Raw genomic sequence first — 26,669 nt, 5'->3', positions numbered from 1 at the left:
CCCCCCTCCCCCTTCTGTTCCTTCTCACACTTCCCTCCTGCCTGCCCTGTTGCCTTCAGGTGTACTGTGCAGCTTCCTTTCCCTTCTCTCCCCCCCCCCCCCCACCCCCCAACCCCTTCCCTGCTGGAGTGCTCTCTGCCCTGTACTAAGCAATAACCAGTAAAATAGTACTAGCTTTCAATATATGAATGGTTACATGTTTCTATTCATACTGCTGCCTGAATAGAAATGCTGCTGTTACTGCTATAGAGTTGGTTTTAAACTTTGGTTGGACCAGGATTCAAAGGTCGGGAGGTGATTACACCTCTGCACCCCTCTCTGGATCTGCCTCTGGGAGTATGGTGCCTGGAGTGCAGAAGAGCCAGGATTTACCTCCTCTCATAGGGGCCAGGTGTCATAGCACCCATTGAAGTATCTTGTGGCTCCACAGGGTGCTGTGCCACTCTGGGTAAAAATCACCACATTAAATTTTTGATTTGTGTTGTCCAGTATTTAAGATATTTGGAAGCTTTCGCTTCAATGATTTTGATAGTTATAGTTCTCTGCCCTGTCAATTTGGAAGCAATAGTGCTAGGAGTAGAATACTACTTTTAGTTCAGGTTGATTAATTTTTTTTTTTGGGGTCCTTGCCAGTGTAATTAGTAAGGCTGCTCTGTTTGATTAGAGCATGCTTCTAAAATGTGTGCATGTGGCTGCTTTACTGGGTGGCTGTCCACTAGTTCTAATGAATGTTTGAGTTTTAATGGAAGGAATTGAAAGTTGGCAATAGGACAATAGCTTCTGCAGTGTTAAATTTGGAGCAAAATGACCTGTTTTATGACAGCTAGCTCTCTTAGTGCCGTATTGTAAGTTTTGCTCTTCTCAACCAAATTAAGAAAATTGATCAGTGTTTATATCCTAGTTTTGATGACTAATTTTGCTGTCACTTTTTTAATAGCCATTCAGAGAGATTTCAAATCTTCCTTAGTCTACTTTAAACTAGTTTATGTTCAAGCCAGCATGAATGAAATGGTCTTCACCAACATTTAATCTAGGCATTTACCTGTTTCTTATTGTGACAGAATTACTGCCCATGAACAAACATGTTTAATGAAAATGCAGGAAATATAGCACCTGGAAGGGACTTTGGATGCTAAACTATATCTGCAGAATTAGCCATAGCATGTTATTGTTTAATGATCTAAGTGAAAGAAATATTAATACCTACGGTTGATATTCCTGTCTACAAACTGCTGTTTAATAGGCAGTCATCAATTACTGTAATCTCTCATCTAATGATGTTTTTCAGAGAAATGTTCTTACACAAAGCAAATATCAGAAGACAGAGGCTGAAGAAAGAAATGAAAGTGAAGTTAAAGTGTAAATACTGAGATTATTGGTTAAACTCTTATTTGTGGGGGGAAAGAGAGATTGCAGATTATAGAAGTATCCATATCTGCTTCAAAGGTGAAACTTGCACCTTGCCTTCATACTGATTTTTTTTTAATTTAATTAAACTTTTTCTTTTTTATAATTGTCAAAACAAACAAGGCAACCCATGTCTGATAAGGTTATGAATATGGAAAAAAGTGACAAATGAACTACTGCAAAAGATTCATCCAGATTAGGAGCAGAACTTGGTAGGGGGTACCCACAGTTGCCTTTAGAATTAAACAGGAAAAAACTGTAAATTACAAATACCTGTTACTTTTGGTCCTGTAAACGTATCAAAGAGGACTAATAGCATTTTGCAAACAAAATTTGAGTAGCTGTCATTCGATGCCCTGATAATGAAAGAAATCCTGAAATAAGAGACAGCAAACTTTAGTTACAGTAATGTAAATTTTACTAAGGCTCACATTAGACTTGCCCTCTTCCCTTTCAGTAGGGTTCCTGTTTTTGCTGTGTGAAAATGATTGTTTCTATGGTGTTTGTGACATCTTCTAATATGATGAGAGGGGAGACAGCAGAGGTAGTGGGCCAAACTATTAGCTAAGTATATGAACTAGCAGATGTGGGGCTTGTCCGTATTATAGAGGTGCACTGACTTAGCTAAGTTAACAGAACCATTTACAGTGCTAGGGACAGTTACCACCAGCTGCCCAAATTATATTAGCTAAGATGACAGAAGCTTTCTTTTTTTTCTGTCATGGTAACTGTTGGGGTTTTGCTGACATTACATCAGCTCAGGGGGGGCGGGGGGGATAGTCTCTTTCTATCCTGTCCCAAAACAGTGCTATGGTCTATCAGAGTACTGATCCTTTGGGTGACTAATAATATAGCTATAATATGACACATTACCATGCACTTAAGAGTACATGCCATTATAGTATGATACTTAAACTCTTTCACCAAGTTGTAGCCCTCCGTCTCTTATTGTTACTTCCTCTTTGACCTCCACTGGGGGATGGTAATGAGTTTGTATGGTGCAAGCAGAACTATAATTGGCTAGTAAGACTTGGCCTTTATCAAAATGCTTACAGACAAAAGAGCAGTAACAAATGGAGGAAAATTCCAGCTGGAAACTCACGAGTACTGAACTGCTTAGCTCAGGAGCGCTCAACGCCGGGCTCAAATCTGGCCTAAAGAACCCTGGTATCCAATTTGTGGTTCCCCATAGATCAGGAAATTTGGTGGTGGTGAGCACTGGCAATTAATATTGCAACCGCTCTCCTGCTGCCAAATTCCCAAGGCCTAAGAACCCAGCTCGGGGTTGGGGCTGGGCCATGCCGCCTTACCCCTATGTGCCAGGGGTGGGAACTGCCCATCCGGCCCACAGGGCAAAAAGATTGAGCACTGCTGGTCTACTGGTGACAAGTAATTGGGGAATATTAATATAGCTGTTGCTATCTTACTTCATTAAGAGCAATTGCCATGGAAAATGGGTGCAGGGGAGATTGCCTTTTTTTGAAGTTTTCTTTATTGGTGTGCCAGTAAATCACTCAAATGATCTGCAGTTTATAAATTTCAATCTGCACGGAACTTTTTCTTTTCATGGAGCAAGAGAGACCTTTCCCTTCCTCCAGTAATTGTGGGTACAACATCATCTAACATGGGGGATAGTCACCAGATCTTGTATGTTGCTTTTTTCTTGCTTGAAAAAATTAAACTGATTCATGCTCAGAGTAAAACTCTACCCCTGAGTGTGCGCCACCAAATTTCATATCCCAAGCCTTTTAGAGCAGCACTCTACAGCCCTCAGACCAGATCTGCCCTCCATGGAGTCCAGGAGCTCTGGTGGTGGTCTTGCAGCAGGGGAATCTGGCCTGCTGCCTGAAAATGTTGCTAACTTACGTTCTTGAGTACTGTGGTCTTCACTGTATGGAGTTGCTGTAAGCTCTTTTAGTGTCTTCATTGCTTCACGAGCACCGCCAGGAGTGACCAGGAATAATGGTCACAAGCTGGCAGAGGGTAAGTTTAGTTTAGCTATCAGGAGGCGCTACTTCACAGTCAGGGCAGCTTGGGTCTGGAACCAGCTTCCAAGAGAAGTGGTGTTGGCCCCTACCCTGGGGGTCTTTAAGAGGAGGTTAGGTGAACATCTTGCTGGGGTCATTTGACCCCAGTATTCTTTCCTGCCATGGCAGGGGGTCGGACTAGATGATCTGCTCAGGTCCCTTCCGACCCTAGAAACTATGAAACTACGATGACTTAGAGTAGGTAGTTCTTTTTGATTACTTCACAAAACTAACGTATGAAGACTATCCACAGTGGTTAAGTGTAACTGCATCTGGAACCTGGATCTTCTGGCTCTCTCTGTAGCTGCATTAGTTTGTCACCTTCATTGCAGCACTATTTAGAAAGGGGAATCAGACCCCACTTAAATCTTGACAGTAGTCATATAGCAGCCTTGTTCCCACAACTACTTCCTTCATGGTCCAAAGGTAGTTTTCTCTCCCAGTTTGTTACCAAATCCAGTTGTATGTAGCTTTTAAATACTGTAGTAATTTTCCATGATTAGTCATCAGACTCTAAACAGTTTGGTATTTGATGTAGTGTAAGGAAATACTCTTGAAATAACTGTAAATAAATGCATCTGAAAGGATAATATGATTAATGTTGATAATTGGAGACACAGTTTGGGTTACCGAGTATGGAGTATTTCTTATAAGACATTTGGATAATGTTTTTCCTCTCCCACTGCCAACACTTACATGCATACTAGGGCTGTGTGAAGCTTCGGGTGCTGATTCAATTTGGAGGTGATTCGGCTCAGTTCAGCTGCTGAATCTTTGAATCTGAATTGAATCAGGAAACCAATAAATCAGGAGCCACAGGGAGCTTTACCTGGACTTCATGCTGGTAAGTAGGGGGCAGGCCAGGCTGGAGGAGGGGGGAGGGGACCATGGGGGGACCCCTACCAGGCCTCATCTCCTGCCTGTTCCCCCAGCGCCCTGAGTGCCCCCTGATCCCTGCCCGCTCTCCCAGCCCCATCAATGGCTGCCCTGCCTGGCCCCAGGGTACTGGCTCTTCAAAATTTTTTTAAAAACCCCTGCATTCACCCATAGTTGTTGTCAGGGCTTCTGGGGGCTCATGGCAGAGGCCCCTTTGAAGTGAGGGGCAGTGGAGATCGCCTCCCCCTGCCTGGCAACAGCCAGCAAATACTAGGCTTTTGATTTTATTTTTTTAAAGAGCCGGGATGTTGGGGCCGGGTGGGGCAGCCATTGATGGTGCTGGCATAGCAGGGAGGGGACAGGGCGTCTGTTTGATTCGGCGACAGCCAAATCTCTGATTCAGATTCGGCTGAATCGATTTGGGACAGTGATTCAAATCACTGTTCCCTGACTTGGTCAAATCTGAAGCGAATACTAGTTGCTCTGCCCAGGCCCAATGCATGCATACATACAAACAACAATCAAGCTTGTAGACACAATGTTAAAACGTATCTCTTTGAAAGTCTTTGGGTCTGCCTAGATTAAATGAGTATATTGTTAGAGGGACAAGGATTACATAAATGATAGTTGTGATGGTTGTCCTAACCACGGTAGAGCATATCCATGCTGCATCTGAGTTTGAAAAAGCCCTTGTTCCCTGTTAATATATGGTTCTTCCAATTTCTCTTGTGTCAGGACTTCTAGAATTTCTACACAATCTTTCACAGTTCTGTGGAACATGTAAGAAACTTGGAACCCAAAAGAGACTTATTTAAGTATTTATTAGATGTTTCTCCAGGCATTGTTGACCTTGGTGTAGAGAAAGAGTTAACCATATTAATCTGAAGTTAGACAGAAGGAAGGGCAGTGTGGCACTTTTTAGACTAACTTATTCACAGTCATGAGCTTTCATAGGCTACAGCCTATTTTGTCAGATGTTTGTTTGTCATTTGTTAACATGAATTTCACCATAGAATGCTCAAGATATTTAAGGTGCAAAACTGATCTTTCAGTTTTGGTCTTGCGTATGCTGATGTATGCTTTAAAGATCTTTTTACAGAGGAGAGGTGACTGGTTTCCTACAAATCTCTCATTGAAGATTTGGTCCCTCTCAACATGGTCTAGTGGGGCTACAGAATTTGGCTTAAATAACAAACGGATTAAGAAAATCTGCCTTCTCCTGGCAAAAAATAAATTAATTAAAAATAAAATATATAAATATGTGCGGACACGCACACTTGACCCCATGCCACTAAATTAAAGCAGAAACATTTAATTTAGCTATACTTCTGCATAAAAGACAGAGGCATTATGTATATAAAGGATGCAGTAATTTTCATAGAAGAAGCACAGATGACAAATATGTAATAATTGAACTACTTCTGAGTCAGGTGACTTGCTATGCTCTCTCTATTTTTGCCAGTACATGTGTGGAGAGAATTTGGCCTAATCACTGGTTGCATCATAGGTTACTTACAGGGGAGTGCTAATAATTCTGGTTGTTTTCTGGTTGTTTTATGTTTTGATTATTCTAGAGAATAGGTGCAACACATTGTGCTTACCTAGTTTGTATCCAATTGTATAATTGTTCTTTTATCCAACAATGTGTTCTGTAACCTTAAGCAGGCCTTATAAAGATTTTTTTTAAGGGTCAAAAATAGGATTTTTTTTTTTTCTAGCAAAACATAGCTCCCAGGATGGAATGATCTCCAGAACTGTTGGAGCTTGTAGACTGAATTTTCCTTCGGATAAATGGAAGGAGATGGTGCACTTGGTTGTACTGCTGGGGACAATTGTTTTCATTCTAAAGACAGGTGACAAGATCGAACGGTCGCGAACTTCTCCATGACCGTTTCAGGCTGGATATAAGGAAGAACTTCTTTCCTGTGCAAGCCTCCAAGGTTTGGAATAGACTGCTGCCGGAGGTCGTTCAAGCACCTACCTTGAACGCCTTCAAGAGACAGTTGGATGTCTATCTTGCTGGGATCCTATGACCCCTGCTGACTTCCTGCCCTTTGGGCAGGGGGCTGAACTTGATGATCTTCTGAGGTCCCTTCCAGCCCTAATGTCTATGAAAGCTATGAAATAAACATCTGGAAAGTTGGATTTTTCAACATAGATGGTAACATGGCAATATGTCATGCTGAGCCCTGTCTGGCCATGAGGCTTTCTTAACGAGATGCTATTGATGATATCATATCAACCTAACAGAGAGGTTACTGTGGCCAGCAGATTTTAGAAAGAATCCAAGTCTTGAGAATAGCCCCGATGTCCCCAGTTGTAACTGCATTGTGCATACAACGCTTAAAGAGGCTGTCTGGTTATTATGACCAGTTGTGGTAGTCATCTTAAACCAAGCGTGGCTCATAATCTCTGCAAAGCACTGGCTTGCTTAGGATCAAACTGAAGTTGAGAGAGAACTGAGAGTCCCTCAGTCAAAATTAAAGTAATCTTAGATTTTTCCTGACTGGGATGCAATGTATCTGTATAAAGCTTAATTTTCAAAAATTGCTCTTTGTACACCTGGTATAGGTGACCTGATACCCCCCAAAAATGGTCCATTCAAGCAGGTAGACTAATTATGGCTCATCAGAAACTCTGTGAATATTGATTGGATGGCATTCCACAGAATACTCCTACCAAGTATACTTCTCAACAAAGAAAAAGCTTAATTGTATTGTCTGCCTACACATTATTAGAGCCACAACAGTCATCCCAGATTGAGTTGGTAGATCTTTCATGAGTGAATCATGCCACAGGTACTTGTGACTCATCTGTGATCAACAGAATATTGATCTTCTATGTAACTTGCTTAATGGTCCACTAGTAATGGATATTTTTTTTTCTGTTCATTGGTTTAGAGAGGTGAGGAATTCATGTACCTATCGTTCCTTATTAACAAAGTAAATTGAAGATGAGTTCCCTGGCAGAGTCCTTCTGACAAATAGGCCAAGTTCACGATTCATGCTGAAGAGGAATAGTAGATGACTTGCTGTGTCCTTTCTGCTGCTTGTAACAACACACATAACAGCTACTTTGTCTTTCTGGGACTTCCCTTCACCCATTAAAAAAAAAAAAAAAGGTGAAGCTGATTTCTCCCATAGTCTTGGAGCTGGTGAAGGGATTCTAGAAATTGTACTCACCATTCCTTTCCTCTTGTCTCTCTGAATTTTTCAGGTAATTTCCTCCCCTTTTAGAAGGGCTGCATGCTTCCTTTTCAGCAGCTGCTATGTGGGGTCTCCCTTTCTCATTTCTACTTTTCTAGCTTTATAAAAGAAGCTGCAGTTCAGAGTATTGGTTGCTGGGTGCAAAATAAAAGATAGCCGTGCAGGAAGGAATGAAGTCATTAGCTGTCCAACTTCCAGCAAAAAAATTAAGACATTTATAATGGGGATTATCACAGAAAGCCAATGTGTCAGCTGGAGGAAGAGTTTCTCCTAACCCTTGACATGTATAGAATTGTTAGTGTAGGGGAGGGATATTAAGATTTAAACCTTACCTTAAGATCGATAGATTTTTTTTCAAAAGTGTTAAAATGACTTGAATAAAAATTTCATTGAGTGTCAGTGAAAATTATGAAATGACTCAACTTTTGAAAATACAACTCCATAAGCTTAGTAGGGTCAAAGCTGAGAAGGTCTCCAGCCACACTGACAGACTGGGATTCTTATATTCACTAAAATGTAATGTGTTTTGGGAAGTGGGTAACCAGTATGTCGTTTTGAAAGTTTTAGGTATCCTAAAGGTACAGTAGTATGTACTTCTACTAAATGCCTTTCAAAAGTAATACTGAAATTCTATCTTAAGTCTCCTTTTGATATTCTTCCCAAACATGCACCCAATTCCAGTGGGATCTTATTACATGAATTTATCAAATAAAAGCCTTTACGCTTCAAATGACAAAGCATATCTGTTTGGTGTTCTGTTTCTTTTAACCTGCGTATACTGAGTTTGCTATTTTCAAGACAGATGTCTAACTAGAGTTGCATTATCATTGCTGCTTCTTGGCAAGGCCATAGTTTTAAGGTCCTATTAACAAAACATTTGTTTATGAGTTCAGGGAAAATTTGGCCTCTATAGCTAGTGTCTGAGTTTACATATGGATTTGGAAGGCAGCCATATTGAGTTCTCTGCATTGTTTTACATGCTACTACTGCATGAACTTGGTCTTATGGCTGTGAGAGTGAAGATTATAGACTCTGTTCCAGAATTATTACAGAATTAGAGGAGATCTAACTCTTCTTTCTATTTATTTTAGGGATGGCTTAGTCCTCAGTAGTTACTGGTGAATTAGTGAAATATTTCCCTCAAAATATGAGTTAATTTAAAACCTCTGAGAAGCTCTGTTCCAACGCGAGGAGCTGGGCTCCCATACCTGTTAATAGAACATATGTACATACCTGTAATTTTTTCTCTAACAAGTATAATTTGTAACCATTACCCTATACTTTAACCAACTCCCTTCTTCAAGACTGAAGTGTTTTCATTGTTTGTTAAATTTTGTAACCCAAAATAATTCATTTGGGTCATTCATTCAAAATAATTCATAGGGTGCACTCTATAATTAATTCAGTAAAATGTGGATTTTATAATTTTCTTCCTTTTAAGTAAAAACTTGAAACTTACTTGCAAGATAAGCGAGTTCATATTTTCTAGTTATTTAAGATACATTTTTGATTATCTTTTGTAATTACATATAGACATATATATTTGTATTTTAGGTATGGAATATCAAACAGATGATTAAATTGACACAAGAACACATAGAGGCGCTGCTAGACAAGTTTGGAGGAGAGCATAACCCACCATCGATATACCTAGAGGTAAGCTCTGAATATCATATAAACCTGTAGTTGGTGATTGTACTTTCAGATGTTTGATACATTAGACTAAAGTGTAAAGGTAGCAAAATATTTTCTTGTCCATATATAAAAGCAAATTATACTTTTAATATTTGGAAAACAGCCATTAATATGAGTCTTTAGGTGATCTGTCCCTACCGTGGCAAGATGCAGCATACACATACATCTGTGAGGGAAAAGCAGCAAACCACTGCAGTAAGCATGTAAGTACAATTAGAGCGCAAAACTAACTCTTTGGGTATGGACAGACTTAACAGTTGAACCATTCCAAAACATCACTGAGAACTGGTTCATAATTGTCACGGGTAGAGGTGTCCTTGTGTACAGTGCTCTAGTATTCCGGGTAGAACATTCAGGATTGAAGTGATATGGCTCCAACACCAATGGGTGGGCGTGAGCACCCTGGAGCATGCCTCACGTTTGGGAGAGAAGTTTACGCACATGCTTTCGGGATCCTGGAAGGTGGGAGACCTGTGGCTGGGTTTGTTTTCATGTTTCTGCTCTCCCTTCTCTCTCCTGAACATATGTTCAGTAGTCTACACTTTAACCAAACTCTTCGGTGTGTGTCAGACTGTGAGGGGGCCAAGACCCCAAAGGGCCAGGGCCGGGCGGGGAACCCCGGCGTTCCGCCCGACTTCTGGGGCCCGACCAGGAAGTTGGGCCGGGGGCTTAACGTTTCCCGGAACTCGGACCGGGCTGGACCGGGACCGGCCCGGGAGAATAAAAGGAGCCCACCTACCTCAAGCAGAGGAGGATGGAAGCTCCAGCCGGAGCCTGCCCCGGGAGCTGTGGAGCCGGGAGCCACGCGGCAGGAGCCGGCGGCAGCGGAGCCGGGAGCCATGCGGCAGGAGCTGGCGGCAGCGGAGCCGGGAGCCACGCGGCGGGAGCCGGGAGCCACGCGGCGGGAGCCGGGAGCCACGCGGCGGGAGCCGGGAGCCACGCGGCGGGAGCCGGGAGCCGGGAGCCGGGAGCCGGCGGCACAGGGAGCTGCGGAGCCCAGGACCGCCCCGCCGGAGCCAGCGGGGCCGGGAGCTGTGGGGCCGGCGGCCGCTGTGCCGGAGGAAACCGGGAAGGGAGGCTCGGACGGAGGGACTCTTCTCCGGCGGCTGCGGGCCGTTTGGCTGCGGAAGAAGACCCGCGGGCAGGGAGGTAATCCTCGTAACCCCCCCCCCGGGTCTAGGGAGACAATCCATAGGGGTAAGGACACCCCAGAACTAGAGGAGCGAGCGGCACCTGGGTAGACTAGGTGCTGTAAGGACTCCTGGTGAGGGTCTGGCAGTGCGAGGGTGCCTCCCCACTGCAGGACTAGGACACAGACAAGGGAGCCCCTGACGGAGGCTAACCCCGGAGGACCGGGTGAGGGTGTAGGGGAGGAGGAGCCCTCAGGACCCCTGGACCTTGGAGACGAGGTACCCCATCCGGACCACCAGCTTCCCCGTACGGGTGAACCCCCATATTCCATCAAGTCGTGGCAGGCGAGATCGGCGGAAACAGGGACGGTCCGTCACGTACCCCCTCCTCTCCAGGGGCCGTCCGGGGATAGGGGGACTCACGGTAGGTGACGCACCCCATCCCCTCACACAGACCAACAAAAGGGAGAAAAAAAGGCAGTAGGGTTCCGGCTGCATATCAGAATGGCCAGTTGCAGAGGTGGTGGTGAAGAGTGATACAGGGTGAGATGTCGGGAGGACTGGCCAGATCTGTATGACAGATCTAGGATTTTGAGAAGAACTCAAACCAATCTGCAGGACGTGAAGTCGGGGAAGAGAGGTCAGGAGTAGCTGACAGATAGCAAAGTTGCCAAAGAACAGGTAGCTTGATTATTGGAACATCAGGACCATTAAAAAGGAAAGAGGGTTGTTAAGATCTGGAGTGAAGAGCAATGAATAGGAATTGGGTAGATTATAATAAGCCATGAAGTCCATTGTCTCCGTCAGCTCTGCCTAAACAAAAATGCCATTGCTGCTGTTGGGCAGTTGGATTTTAAACTTTGGGTGGAGCAAGAATCAAAGCAGGGTGTGACTGCACTACTGCAACCCCTTGGATCTGCCCTTGTTGGAGTCTGCCCCTCCCTCCATGTAGCTCTTTGAGGGAATAGAAAGAAAAAAAGCAGCAGCCTTCTTACAGTGTCTCAGTGCTTCTATTCTGAGCAGAAAAATCAGCTTCCCGACTAACAACATAGACTTCAGTTTTGGAAGGATAATTGTTGGGGGGAAAGGTGAACATTATATGTGAGTAAATACTGTATTTTAGACTTTTATCTAAATACCAGAACAGTTTGAATTAGATTTTACTATTTCATAATGATATTTCTGTTTTCTAACTCTTAAAGTTTGGCTTCCAGTGGTTCTGTATACTTGCAAACTTAACGCATTTACTACTTCGGTATCATTAGCTCAATTCATGTCTCTCTTCTGCCTTTAGATACTGATACTAATACAGGCTAACTAGATTTTTTTTTTTTTTTATGGTTAATAGTAATTGTTGTGTTTTGTGGTTTTGTTACAGGTTGTATATCAGGTTGCTTTAACATTAGTATCAAGCCCAGATTTTCAGTGTTGGCATAGCTAATTCATTACACTCTTGTGCCTTCACTTCTGTCTAAATTGCGCATCTTCCTCCTGCCCCCTCAACCCCCCCCCCCCACAAAAACAAACCCCAAGAACTTGTATGTTGTTAATGACTTCATGAAGCTGCTAATATCTAACATATTTTCACTGGAAGCAGGGAGAGGGTGTTTAGAATAGGAAATGGGTAATACTTGAAAATCTGAGAGTTTTTTCTATATACGGTAGAATTGTTTATGGATGGAAAGGACCTTGGGAGGTCATCTAGTTCAATCCCTTGATCCAAACAGGATCATCCCTGTTTACCACAGTATTTCTAACCTGTTTTCCAAAGCTTCCATGGATTCCATAACCTCTTTAGGTAATTTGTTCCATTACTTAATTGCCCTCATAGTTACATATTTTGTCCTACTATTCAACCTACACTTTCCTTCTTGCAGTTTTAAAACTGCTGCCTTTTGTCCAGTACCTTGTGGCTATAATAGTCTATCATCATCTTTCAAATAACCACCCTTTAGGTATTTGAAAACTGTTACCAGACCTCTCCCGCATTCCTTTCTGCTGACTAAACAATCCCAGTTCTTCCAACCTTCTTATAATATGTGATGGTTCCTGGATCTCTGATAATTTTTGTTGTGCTTTGCTAGACTTTTTCCAATTGTCCATGTCCTTTGAAGTGTCGTGCTTAAAACTGGATGCAGGACTCTACATATGAGGCTTTACCAGCGTCGAACAGAATGAAAGAATCACTTCCCTTGATTTGCAAGTTACGTTCCTATTAATGCTTCCCAGTATGCTATTGACTTTTTTTTTCTTCTCAAAAAGAGCACACCATTGGCTCATTCAGTTTGTTGTCCACAATGACTCCTATCTCCTCCTCTTCAGTATTGCAGGCTAGCTAGTAATTTTCCATTTTGTGTGCTTGTGATTTGTTCTATTGTAAGTGGGACTTTTCACTTGTCCTTACTGAATTTCATCTGACGAATTTCAGACCATTTTCCTAACCTATGCAAGCCGTTCTGAATCCTAATTCTATCGTCCAAAGTGTCTGTAACTTCACCCGGCTTGGTGTCATCTGCAGATTTTCTACTTGTGTACTCAGTCCCATGCTTCAAACATGAATGAGGATATTAAGCAAAACCGGACCTAGGATAGAACCTTGGGTTAAGTTTATTCCATACCTCCTATCAGTTAAACATTGAGCTACTCTTTGAGTACAGTTGTCCAACCTGTTAAGTATCCAGCTTATAGCACTTTCATGTAGCTTATATTTTCTTAGTTTATTGATGAGAACATCGTTGGAGACCTGAGAGGCACAGAGCCTATCGCTTTGTCATAGGAGGAAATTGGCTTGCTTAAGCCATGCTAGATGTTTCACAGTTTGTTTGTAGTGTGGAAGAAATCAAACTTCGCGTTGTGGTTGAATCAGAACTGACAGAGCCAGCTTTTCTTTGTTTAAGGGTATACTGTGATCACAGGGAGAATTCCATACAGCAAGGGGAATCACCCACTTGTCTGTTTCAAAGGATTTCTCAGACTCTCTAAGTTTACAAGCGTATTTATACTTAAGACAGAGAAAGAGATAAAAAATACACCTTGGAGAAACGAAACAATAGTAAATTACACAGAAACTTAAGAAGTTTACTTAAACAAACTATCTATGCACAGGGCAAGATATCAAGATAACCTAAGGATAACCCAAGGTGTGTGGGATTCCTTATCTCAGAACATTTAACTGAATTAAGTGGTATCAGCACTTCTGGTCTCTGTTTTTCTAGTCAAGTAAGCTAATTACTTCTACAATAGGGTCGGAAGGAACCTGAGCAGATCATCAAGTCCGACCCCCTGCCATAGCAGGAAAGAGTACTGGGGTCAAACGACCCTGGCAGGGTGTTCATCTAGCCGCCTCTTAAAGACCTGTCGCATATGATTAGTGTAGCTCTGCCCTCTATGAGGTAGAGCCAGACTAGGTTGCCCTGTGCCTCACCTGTATATAAATTTTTGGAGCATCCCAGAAATTGTGACAAGAACACCAGGTTGCAGTCATGAGTGAGGGGCTAATTAGCACATGGGTCCTTTTGGGGGAGGTATCTGGAGTGTACACGAATACTGAGCTGTGAGGTCACCATGGCTTCAAATGCTGTTGACTGTTGTGGGGCCCAGTCCAATGAACTACTGTATATGGTAAATTGTGACTAATATGCTTTGGACTAATATCATGCTTAGTTTGTACTTATATAGGTAAGTAGAAAAATGCTGCTTAAAATGAATTTATGGAATAAATGTTTTTTAAACTTGCAGCAGTTTTAAAAAAAAAAGACAACATGTATCAATTCTAGATATACTAAATCTATTGGTGCCCATAGTAATTTGCCCATATTGGGGTGGGCAGTTATTTTGGGCAGAGGGCTGCTTAGTCAGTTTTGGCAAGCCATTGAGGGCCACATGACAGGCAGCCAGGGGAAGATAAATACTAATTTTCTATGTTTTGGGGGGCCCATGGACCAGATAGAATGTCCTGGTGGGCTGCATGTGGCCTGCAGGCCGCATTTTCCCCACCCCTGGCCTGTATGTTTATTTGAAAGGTACTGTTTTCAGATCTGCCTCTCACTTCCATGTTTTTAGGGAGAGTAGGGTCTGACAGTAAGGAGGGGGAGAAGGGGATGCAGGGAGAAGAAATTTGGGCAGAGGGCAAGGTGGCTACTTGACCTCCCCCCTGATTTATTTTCCCTGATGTAGCAGTGAGAGGGAGACAAATTCAGGGAAAAACTTCCAATAATTAGGTTCTGTTCCTGAAAATTTATAATAAGCTTATACAATTTCCATATTATATTCAGCATTGTCTTGTATTTGAGTGAATGTGATACTTTTAAGTGCTTTTTTTTGTTGCCCTACTTGTTGGGTGTTCTCTGCATGCTTATGTGGTATTCTTATACTTAACCCTAATAATATGGACAAGTCTCCACTTTTTGTAAAATTCCTCTGTGAGTTTCAGCTCATTGAAGAGTTTGCTGGTTAGCCAGGCTGATCTTGTGGTGCTCTTATCTTTCCTTTGCATTGGGATAGCATTTTTTTGCTTCTTTAGTATTGTATTTTAAAGAGACAGTGGTTTCCTCTGGATTCCTTTTCCTTTGATACTTGCCTGCCCACCAGTTCCCAGAATTTGTTAGTTTGCTTTTGTGAAATCCAGGGTCTTTTTATTCTGGTTCTTCCTTTCTTTTCCTTAGGATCTTGAGCTCTCATCATTTCATGGCCACTGTTACTGAAATTGCCATTCACCTTCAGATCCACCAAATCCAACCTACTGACAAACAGCCATTAACCAAATCCACCCTACTGACAAACAGCAAATTAGAGAGCTTCTCCATGATCTGCACTAAAAAAAATCTATCTTCGTATAGATATATAACCCTTTACGGGCTTCCAATGGAGGTGGTGCTGTCCCCTACCTTGGGGGTCTTCAAGAGGAGACTGGACAAGTACCTAGCTGGGGTCGTATGACCCCAGCACTTTTTCCTACCGCTGGCAGGGGATCAGACTCCATGATCCTCTGAGGTCCCTTCTGACCCTAGCATCTATGAATTTGACTTAATCCTTCCAACAGGTGTCATGGTAATTGATGTCCCCCATCAGCACCAGGTCCTGCAATATAGATGTTTTGTTTTAGCTATTGGAAACAAAAACTTTGTCCACTTCAACCTTCTGGTTTGTTTGTGTATAGCAGATACCCACCATGCCATCTTCCTTTCTGTTTTTCCCCTCTTACTTTGACCTAGAGACTTTCAACAGTTCTGCCTCCAACTTTACACTGTATCTCAGAATCAGTGTGTGGGGGTGTGTGTGTGTGTGTGTGTGATATAACATGCTGAGACACCGTCTCCTTTATAATGTGGCCTGTCCTTTCTGAACAAGTTATATTTATCTGTGACAGTATTCCAGGCATGTAAACTATGCTGCCAAGTTTGTTACCCAATGACTTCATACTTGTAGGATTGTGCTAGGATTTCCAGTTTTTCCTGTTTATTCCCCATGCTTAGCTTATGAACATCTCAAATGACTAGCCAGTTATCCTACTAATTTCCGTCTTAGAACATAGTTGATTCCCCTTGTTGCCTCCCCTTTCTTGGTCTTTATTTGGTCACCTGGCTCTTTATCTCCTGTCTCCTGTGTTACCTAGCTATATCACATCTTGCTAGGTTTTAACAAACCTGTGCTTGTTAAAGAGTGTACAAAGACACTCTTCCCTTGCTCTGACAGCTAGACCGTGTCTCTGCCCACCAATCCTTGGAACATCATTCCATGGTCAAAAAGCCAAAGTGCTGCAGATGATACCATGTGTGCAGCTGCATGTTGCTTTCCAGGATGCCTGCTTCTGCTTGGGTCTTTATCCTTGACCAGAAGAATTGATGAAAATACAACCAGAGCCTTAGTTCCCTTTACCTAGTGCCCAGAACCCTCTAGTAGATTTGGATCTGCTCAGGGTCACCCATGGCAGTATCACTAGTGTCCATGTGGATGAGCAGCGTGGGGTGGAAAATTTTCCAAAACTGAAAATCTTTCAGAAAATTTTTCAGGGCTTTATTTTTCCATGGGAAATTTTCCATTTTAAAAAATTAAAATTTTTGTCATAAAATTTATTAGTAACAATTGATGGATGTCGATACAATATTAGGCTTGATGGGTAGCAGAGATGTCTCCTCACATGGTAGAAGGGATACTGTAATACCCAACTGTTATCCAGGATTGCTCTAAGGATCCTAGGTCTTCTACCAAAACCAGCTTCTTGTGAATGAAACTGGAAGCACAATTAGTGAAGAAGATGCAGCGTGATGAGAAATTGCCGTTGCCCATAAACTTATTGGTAAAACCATCCTTTAGCGAAGAGAATGTGGTTCAAGTAGTTCTGAATCAATTTTGCCTCAGTCTGATTCTGAAATGGAACTAAAAGGTAGTGCAAGTGATTCTACAGATAGCGACAGTGAAGCTGGAGGTGCCGCAACGACCTCAGTGGAAGAGAGTAAACCTCTGTTGACGTAGAAGAGCGGACAACCATGGTGTATCATGAACAGTTCTTTGGGTGTGCTAAAATTAGTGTCTCAGCAGTTTTTGGTGCTTTACGCTGTTTGTTTAAATTTAAGAAAAAAAAATAAGGGAAGTACATGCTATTGTATATTGTCTTTATTTTTATTGAAATATTTGTAAAAATGTAATTTCTTTCTGTGTAAAGCTTTGGATTTGTTTGAATATAATGCTTAAACCACATTAAGTGTGCTGCATTTAATTTTTTTCCTAATCAAGTATTTCAGTTCAAATACTTGTGGCTATTGGGACAAAATTAACATGGGGGAACTCTTTTAGTTTTGTTTACTAACTATAAGACAAATAAACCTGCTAAATCAGATCACACTCTATTTAGGCCATTGGAAAGTTTTCCAATTCAAAATTTTCCGGAAAATCCACATCTCTGGGTAAAAGAAGACCAGACGAGTCCTGGCAGCTTTTCCATAACTTCTTGCATTTGGGCTCCTCACAGTCTGGAGGTCTTTGTTTATTGTTTCAATTTTGAAGTTCTCATATTCGCAGATGCTTCACAGTCTAGCTACCTCCTCTGCATCTTCCTTACCTGGGTCCTGAGGCAAACCACCAGGAGGACTCCACCCAACTGTCTCTGTTTGGCAGGAGCAGTAGTGCAACTAAGGGGGCATGACCAGGGAAACAGCCTCAGGTGCTGACTTAGCATGTGTGTGCAAAAACAGCAGGTCCTGCCCTATGCACTGTCCCCATTCCAGGCAGAGATTTGTTCAGTTATGCCTATAGGCAGGGATAACATATTTACCTGCATAGCACAGACACCTTTTCTCTAAAAATGGCATGTGTGTTTTAAGTGGCAAAGCTGTTTTTTCCCTGTTATCGCTCCAGCAAAGAAATGTTGTGTTCTAGTGGCCGCCAAGGTGGATTCTGCTTGTCTCTGGCCCAGCAAGCAGAAGGGCCTAGGGCAGGGGCAGGGGCAAGCAATTATTTTGGGCAGAGGGCTGCTTACTGAGTTTTGGCAAGCCATTGAGGGCCGCATGACAAGCAGCCCAGGGCAGATTAATATTAATTTTCTAAATTTTTTAGGGGCCCCATGAGCCAGATAGAATGGTGGGCCGCATCTGGCCCCTGGGCCACGTTTTGCCCACTCCTGGCCCAGGGTCTTGTTAGCTGCCTCACAGCTGTAGCTATCAACTATGTACTGTCGCCTGTGCTTGAAGGAGCAATTGTGTTAGCTCGGGGTGAGTGAGCTGCTGCAAGCAGTCTGTAGTATCTTGATGAGGCTTGTGGTGTAGAAGCAACTCCCTGTTACTTACAGGAACTTGTATAAAAACTATTTATGGTTTAAAAAAAAAAAAGAACTAAAAGTCTTGCTGCCATAGCAAGGGTCTGTAATGTAGTTTGTTGCTGTCCTGCCACACCAGGAAGTTTCTGCCGTCTCACTGAGACTTCCTGGATACTGTGTTCAGGAGGACTTACTTATTCTGTCACAGTTAGCCATGACAGGATAGGCCTTCTCATTCTTCCTGAGAAAGTAGAGCAATCAGCTAGCTACCTCCAGACGTCTGTAAACAAATGCACGGAGCCTAGGAAACAAGCAGGAAGCACTGGAAACCCTTTCACAGTCATAGAATGATGATGTGATTGGAATAACAGAGACGTGGTGGGAGCTCGCATGGCTGGAGCACTGTCATGGATGGGTATAAACTGTTTGGGAAGGATGAGCTGGGGGAAGAGGAGATGGAGGAGGAGTTATTCTTTATGTTAAAGAGCTGTATGACTGCTCAGAGCTCCAGTATGAAGCTGGAAATAGGCCTGTTGAAAATCTCTAGGACTACTAAAAGAGCTAGTGGAAGTTTCCCAGTCACAGGCCCTGGTTGTCATGGGGTAATTCAGTCACCCTGACATCTGCTGGGAGGGCAGTACAGCAGTGCACAGGCAATCCAGGAAGCTTTTGGAGAGTGTTGGGGACAACTTCCTGGTGCAAGTGCTGGAGAGGCCGACTAGAGGCTGTGCTCTTCTTGACCTGCTGCTCACAAACAGGGATGAATTGATGGGGAATGTAGAAGTAGATGGCAACTTGGACAGCAGTGACCACGAGACAATTGAGTTCAGGATCCTGAGGGAAGGAAGAAGAGCAGCAGAGTCAGGACCCTGGACTTCAGAAAAGCTGACTCTGACTCGCTCAGGGAACTGATGAGCAGTGTCCTCTGGAGGCCAGTCTGAGGAGAAAAGGAGTCCAGAAGAGTTGGCTGTACTTCAAAGAAACCTTACTAAGGGCACAAGAATGAACTATCTTCATGCTCAGGAAGACTACCAAGTATGGTAGAAGACCAACTTGGCTTAGCAGGGAACTCTTCAGTGAACTAAAACATGAAAATGAAGCTTACAAGATGTGGGAACTTGGACAAATAGGGAGGAGTATAAGAGTATTGCTTGGACATTCAGTGACGAAATCAGGAAGGCCAAAGCACAACTGGAGTTGCAGCTAGCCTGGGACTTGAAGGGTAGCAAGAAGGGTTTTTCCAAGTATGTCAGCAACAAAGAGAAGATCAGGGAAAGTGTTGGGTCCCTTTACTGAATGGGGGAGGCAACCTACTGACAGATGATTATGGAAAAGGCTAAAGTATTTAATGCATTCTTACATCAATCTTGAGTGGGCTTATTTAGTCTGGAGCAGAGGAGATGGAGAGGGGATTTAATAGCAGCCTTCAACTACTTGAAGGGGGGTTGAAAGAGGATGGAGCTGGATGGTTCTCAGTGGTGGCAGATGACAGAACAAGGAGCAATGGTCTCAAATTGCAGCAAGGGAAGTTTAGGTTAGATATTAGAAAGAACTTTCTCCCCAGGAGGGTAGTAAAGCATTGGAACAGGTTACCCGGAGAGGTGGTGGAATCTCCATCATTAAGGCTTTTAAGACCTGGCTAGACAAAACTTGGCTAGGATGATTTAATTGGGGTTGGTCCTGCTTTGAGCAGGGGATTGGATGAGATGACCTCCTGAGGTCCCTTCCAACCCTAATTTGCTGCAATTCTATAAAGAGACCACCTCTGTATAGAGTTCTAACTGGTAGTTTATTTTGCCCAGGTATTACTCGATTTAAAAGGTTTTTTGGTTGTACACTAGTGCGGATTATTAATTTCCCTTTTACTCTTGTGCACATCAGAATCAGATGGCTGAGGAAAGAGCTATTTATGTATGCTCATTTTGGGGACTGGGCTCTCTGACCCTAATAATCACAGCTTCTTGACAGTCTTTTCAGTTTCTGTTGCACCCTACATGCCAGGCTTCTGCTTTGCTCTGCTTAGATGCACTACCCTTTTAATTAGTGAGCCTATATATTAGTGCCTCAGAGATACTGCATGATAATGTTTTTTGGTTTCTTGCTTGGTGTTCATCATGTAGGAAGTTTTTTAATTAAAAATAATTAATTTAAGGTTGCTTTTTTCCCAAACATTTGTTTTAAGATGGATTTAAGGTGAAGAGCGTATATTACAATTAAAGATAAAAAATCGTTACAAGTTGTACTAATAATGCCAAAAACACGTTTTAAATCGGGAAATTAAAAGTAAAGTTTACACTTAACTGTATATTTCCCTATCTTAAGAATTATAAAGTACATAAACAATCTTGACTCTCTGTACCTATGGCATAAGTACAGGGAAGGACACATTATATATTTTTTCCATATATGTCTTTTAGCTCTTCTACAACCCCTCAATATACATATGGAAAAATATATAATGTGTCCTTGCCCTGTGTATATATGTGTGTATGTATGTTATTCAAATATATCTATTTGTATATAGATATGACATATGGCAAGTACTTCAGAGCAGAATCAAGGTTTAGTTACTTCACTGTGTATTTCCATTTATGAACATGTTAGCACATTTTTGAACAGCATGTTTTTTGGCCTGGTGTAAGAATAGTACTTGATCATTAAAAAGTGTCTTGTCCGCTACTGGTTTGTCTTGAATATATCATAAATTTCAATTCAGTGGTGTCATACCAAAAGATAATTTGCAGGATTTGCGTTTCACACTAGTTGCAAGTTTTGAGTGTAATCTGACTAGAATCAGAACCACAGCCAAGGTGTGGCAGACAAACACAGTACATTTCAGTAAATGCACGTAGAACTAAGAAAAATACACTATAAAACTTTGTTGGATATAAAGAAGCGCTTGGAATTGGAGGGATAAGGGAGCAAATGGACTTTGCAGTTAAATTAAAAGCTGCTCAACAAATATAAATGTTATAGAAAAATACACTAAAATTCAAAAACTGAACTATTTGCATAGCCAGTATGTTCTGTCTCTACAGATCCTTAACTTTGACTCATATCCACACTATATCTTTATTTTGTTAATTCTTTCTGCTCAGTGTGTCTAATATAAGGCTATTTGGTTCATCCATGCAGCTAAAATTTCCAGCTAGCATAATGGTTGTCAGCCATGGATACATGTACCCTTGGGATAGTTAAGAGTCATAGGGGGTATACAGAATTGATGTGGCTGATAACTACTGTGTGCATATGCACAGCACGCGGGTGACCAGGAGAGCAACCAGGTCTGGCCAGTAAGTCTGTTGTGGGGGAAGGGGCAGAGGCCGGGGCTGCCCAGCCAGGGCGGGGCACAGGACTGAGCTGCGGTTGTGCGGGGGAGGGTTTGGCTCCTGCTGTTGTGCCCACCCTGGGAGGGCATGGGGGATGTGCCTGTGGATCTGTGCAGGGCGTGGCAGGCTGTGGGCTGGAGCGGCATCAGGCTCTTGCTGGCTGTGGTACTGAGACAGGGTTTGTGGGGGCTATGGCAGATTCTGGACTGGCTGCAGCTTCTCCCTCATAGCCTTGCCCCTGTAGACCCCCACAGTGAGGGAGGAAGTAGGGCTGGAGCTGGAGCAAGGGCTGGTGCTGTCCAGCTAAGGAGGAGTGCAGGACAGAACCACAAGCGGCTCATCTGGAGGCTGATTGGAGGTGGTGGCTCCAGTTGCTGCACATACCCCAGGAGGACATGGGGCGGGGGGGCGTGTGCCCTTGGATGTGATTGCGGGGCTGGGACTTGGGCAGTACCAGGCTGTTCCCAGCAGAGGTATTGGGCAGGGCTGGGCTGTGCTGGGAGGAGGGGTTGGAGGTGCTATAGTGAATTTTGGTGTGGTTACAGTCCCTCTCATAGGCCCCTTCAAGTGCCACTGCCACCAGCCCAAGGCGCAGTCTGTCCAGTGCCCCTCAGATGAGCTGCTCGCGGCTCCATCCTGTGCTCCGCCCCAGCTGGGCAATGCCTGCCCCAGCTCCACTTCCTCACAGTGGGGGCCTATGGGATCGGGACTATGGGAGGAGGCTGCAGCTACTCCAGAATGTCTTCCCGGAGGTGCATATAATGGCAGGAGGCGTTTTCCCCCCCCGCTGGACAGCCCCTGCCATTGCCCCAGCCCCACTCCCTCCCCCATTCCTGGGGCTTCAATCTGCCCCCCCCTCCCTTCCTGCAGTGGCAGTCGGGCTTTGCCTCGTGCAGATCCATGCCCTCCCAGGGAGCACACAGTAGCAGGAGCCACCCCCCTGCCCTGGATGAGCTGCTCACTGCTCCGTCCCATGCCCTGCCCTGGCTGTGCAGTGCTTGTCCTAGCCCCACTCCCTCCCTCACCCTGGGGGCTTCAATCTGCCCCCTTTCCCTCACTTAAAAACATGAAAAAAGAAAACCCAAGAGGTACATGAGCTGAAACTTTGAGAGAGAAGGAGGCCTTTAAAAAAGGTTGAAAACCCTTGATCTACTGTATTGCATGTCATCTTGATTTACTGCAGAACCCTTCTGTTTGCCATGAAGTTCGAGCTCAGCCCATTCATAGCCATTCAGAATGGTGCTACAAAGATTTTTTTCCCAACCTGTTTGTTTTCATTGTTGTCTCTCTTTCTTTGTATCCCCGCACTGTGCTCATTCCTTTCTCTGTTGCACCCAGCCTAAGTTCCTTGACTTCGAAAGTTATCCACAGCCAAGACACCCTTTGTTTCACTTCTTACTTGCTATTGAAATGTTGACTTTGCCTGATCTGGCTTCCTCTACCTTCATTATGATGTCAAATAAATACCTCTGGGCATTCTCCCATGCAGCAATTCAAACTTGGGAGAAGCTTCCCCATAAATATCTGCAAAGTTGAAGGAATCAGTTTTGCTTCACAGCCCTCCATTTCTGTGATATTTACAGAAAACCTGAATACAGGTTTTTGGTTGTGTTGTCTAATATTGTTCCATTGAATTCTGTTGACCGTATGTTAATCTTTTGTTTGTAATTAATTTTTTGGGGTTGTGACTTTTTTTTGTTTTGTGCTTGAATAGTGTATGGTGAAGTGTGTTCCTGGTCCATGACGGGGCTTGTTGGCACTTTGCCAGCTATTTGTAATGCTAATTATATAAATGCTGTAAGTTGAGATGGAGTAGACAACAGAAAGAGCAAATATGAGCCTGTATCTTAGCTCTTTTCAAAAGCATATGAAGGTGGGGGAGGAAGAAGGCGAACAAAGCTGCAGGGAAAATTATGAAGGAATTGAGGAAGTAGAAGAGGGGCAGGTAAATGAATGAAAAATAGGACATGATTAACTACCTGAAAGCTATAAAAACACTTTCCATATTAAACAGGGCCAAAATCACACACTCTTGTTCTTGATTTGTTCTAATATTGTATTTTCCATATCAAGAACAAGACATTGTGGTTTTGGCTCTGTTTAATATGGGAAGTGTTTTTACAGCTTGCAGATAGTTAATCATGTCCTATTTGTTTTATTCATTTCACCTGCCCCTCTTCTGTCTTGTTCTAATACTGTATCTTCCATATCAAGTATTTCTGTAGCTTGCTGTTAGACCAAATCTACTAGTGTCCTCTGATACAGTTATGACAGGGATTTTTAGAAGGAATAACTTGACTAAACCCAAGCCCAAGAGAATTGTGATGTAAATAGGGATCAACTTTTTCAGGATACCTTAGCCTTTTTTTTAAATACTTTTCCCATCACTTATGTCAGGGCATGTTCTACATGCCAGCATCAAGTTTTTCAGTTGACTTTCGGTTTAGTTTAAAAAAAGGGGGGGGAGGGGCAGAGGCAAAAAAAAAAAAAAGAGCTGTTAAAACAAGTTATTCTGTTTCTTTAGAGAATTTGCGAGGGCTCCTCTCCAAGTTCTTTAGCACCCTTTGGAAGCATTCAGTATTGCAGTCACTAAACTGTCAGTGATTTCTTGTTTTTCAGCCACTTTGGTTTCAGAGAGCATTACATGTGGTCTTGAAGTAGTTTTCCCCAGTATGCAATTCATAATTCACTGTGGAAAGTGTCTCTGTCTCTGTGTCTCTTTTGAGCTGTTGATATGTCAAGCATCGTAGAAAATGGATTTTTTTTTATTAGAAAGGCCTGGTTATAAACTGTGCTTCTAGAACTCAAGATTTTACTTCTCTCAATAAATAGTACTATTGCATTTGCCGTTGCCTACACAAATTTTTCTAGTTGCCAGTGATGTGACTTATGCAACAGAAGACTTTGAGTGAGGAAATAGAAAATCATGGACCTGTAAGTTCAGCTTTCCTATTAACAACTTTTAGTCTCATGAATAAACAAAGCTTGAACATGCTGCTTAAGCACGATCATCTCAGATTTATAAAGTAGAGGTCATGTGTAAAGAAGGTGATCAGATTTGTTAAGTAAGTGACAAGAACTGGAAAGGATGAAAGCAGACATAATCTATTTGAACTTCCAGAAGGCGCTTGCTCATTCTTGCTTATTGGTCCTTTATAGTTTTTTTGTAAATATGGTGCTCATAGCAAAATGCCCGCTTTGTTAAAAGAATTTTTAACAGAAATAATATGTCAGAGTATAATTGTACTAGAAATGGGTACAGAAATTATTAGAGCATTTTGCTATGGCTATTTCAGGGGTCACTTCTGTCTAGGCCTATGGTATTGCACTGGATCTCATCCTGGATGAGAAATATAGTGGGCGAGCATGATGGTAACACAGAATTGAAGGCCAATCAATACAGATTAAGGCAGATTAGATGGTTTTGTAGCTGCTTATTTTTGGGGAGCAAATGGGGGTGAGGGGAGAGAAGGGGAAATCCTTTTGTTTCCTGATTCTTTTTGTTCCAGGGTGATCTAGAGTTACAATGTGAGTGGTGGAGCTGGGCCTGTCCTTTCAGCTCCAGGCTAATTTTTTAATTCCCTTGCCCCACTTCTCTCTCCTGCGTCTCATGCTCATGTTTATTTGGGAACCTTGACAGCTATATTTTGGAATTTTGCTGTTTAATATAATATAGCCAGGGTTTAATTCCAGGTTTCTACATAACTCTAGAATATCTGCAGCAATGTGGAGACATGCTCAACAAGATCATATCTGTGCTGATACAGCCAGTATATAAATGTATATGTGCAAACAGAAAAACATTTTAAATGAGCTGAAATTGCTGGATTCCAGATCATTTCAAAGGGCTCTTGGGATTACCAGAAAATACTGTTGTGCAGGAGCTCAGTCACAGTTATTTTAAGTGTTGATTCTTTGAGTGAGTATTGGAATAAAAGCAAGATGCACTTAAATTTAACTGTGCCTCTGATGCATTCAAAACCTGTAAAAATGGAGTAGGCCCCAGCTGGAATGTCTAGACTTGGGTTTTCATATTTAATTTGTTGTGTAAAAATACACTGATTTTTACAGCAGTATTAAACAATGTAGCTCCCCTTTAGCTTTAGTGGCAATTGTGGGTGATAAGCACCTTTTTAAAATCAGATTTTCTGTAGAGAACCTGAATTTTTAGTTTTAAACTCCCAGGGATGGAGAATTCAGCATAAAATTAATGCTTTCATACTACAAGGCTCTGCTCTTGACACTTGTGTTAGAAGTGGAGCAGGGAAAGAGTGGAAAACTACTATAGTCACCTGAGTCTTGATTCCTCACAAAGTCACTGTTAGGCAACACCCATGTTTTTCCAGTTAAGAGTTTTAGATCAATTTCTGAACCTTTTCCCTCAATGCTGCTTGTTTCTTAAAAATATGTTAGCAGAATGTTTTGTCTAGTTGTGGCCTAGGAAAGGGACTCTCCAAAATCTAAAAATAAATAAATAAATAAATAAAATCTTATTATTCAGCTCCATAATACAAGAAGTTAAGTAGCATTCATGTTGATTTTTTAAAAAAAAATAAAATTGCACCCCAAAAATCAATTGGATTTTATGTAAATGTGTATATAAGTAAAGATGTTAATCAGTAAATGTCATGTTATCTCGAAAAGCTAGGATGTGGAAACAGATTTTTGCTGCCATTGCTGCAGAATGTAGTGTAGTTTGTTGTTGATTTCTCTTGAGCTAAAAATAAATGCTACGTGTTTTTGTCATGGGTAAAGATTTAAAGTTTGTTTGGTTTTTATCAGTTGTATTGGTTGTGGGACAAGGTGCAGCTGCTTTACAGTGTGTGCATCTGTATATAAATGAACCAGCTGTGTAATGCTTTAGATATACTCATTAATTTGCCAGACCCTGTAAGCATTGCATGCTGCTGAAGCCTCATTGTTCTCGCGTCCATTATCTGCTCTGCACAGAAGTGAACTTATACTGCTGTTCTGTATAACCATTATAACCATGTTATTGCTCATGCATATAGCATGTGGAACTTCAAAGTAAATGTTTAGCCCTTTAACTACATCTTTCTTTAATTTCTGAAGGGCACTAAATTGAGAACCCTGAATTAGTGAGGAAACGCAAAGTATTAAGGATAGTAGTGCATTATCAAATGCATTTCATTTTTTCCCAGTTGTTATATTAATATTTAGGAATATTCTAGTTAGCAGCATTGCAGCACTGTCTAGGGGCATACAAAAATGCAGTCCTAGTGTGC

At 42.4% G+C, this 26,669-nt stretch overlaps 1 protein-coding gene across 3 annotated transcripts in view; it reads left to right on the top strand.

The window, feature by feature from the left end:
• BRAF (B-Raf proto-oncogene, serine/threonine kinase) overlaps positions 1 to 26,669 on the top strand; it is a 130,690-nt gene that overhangs the window by 11,829 nt on the left and 92,192 nt on the right. For 2 of the 3 annotated variants that reach the window (XM_090043302.1, XM_090043303.1), the window contains exon 2: positions 9,071 to 9,172. In XM_090043302.1, coding sequence (XP_089899428.1) covers positions 9,071 to 9,172 — 102 coding nt within the window. Of the gene's footprint in view, positions 1 to 9,070; positions 9,173 to 9,213; positions 10,361 to 26,669 lie in introns of those variants that run through there. The other variant, XM_090043301.1, reaches the window with a different exon arrangement.

Source organism: Crocodylus siamensis, chromosome 4, assembly GCF_052110815.1.
Source record: "Crocodylus siamensis isolate JL-2025a chromosome 4, ASM5211081v1, whole genome shotgun sequence".
Taxonomy (NCBI): Eukaryota; Metazoa; Chordata; order Crocodylia; family Crocodylidae; genus Crocodylus; species Crocodylus siamensis.
Note: the sequence above shows the minus strand (reverse complement) of the source record. Positions and strands in the feature narration are given on the sequence as shown.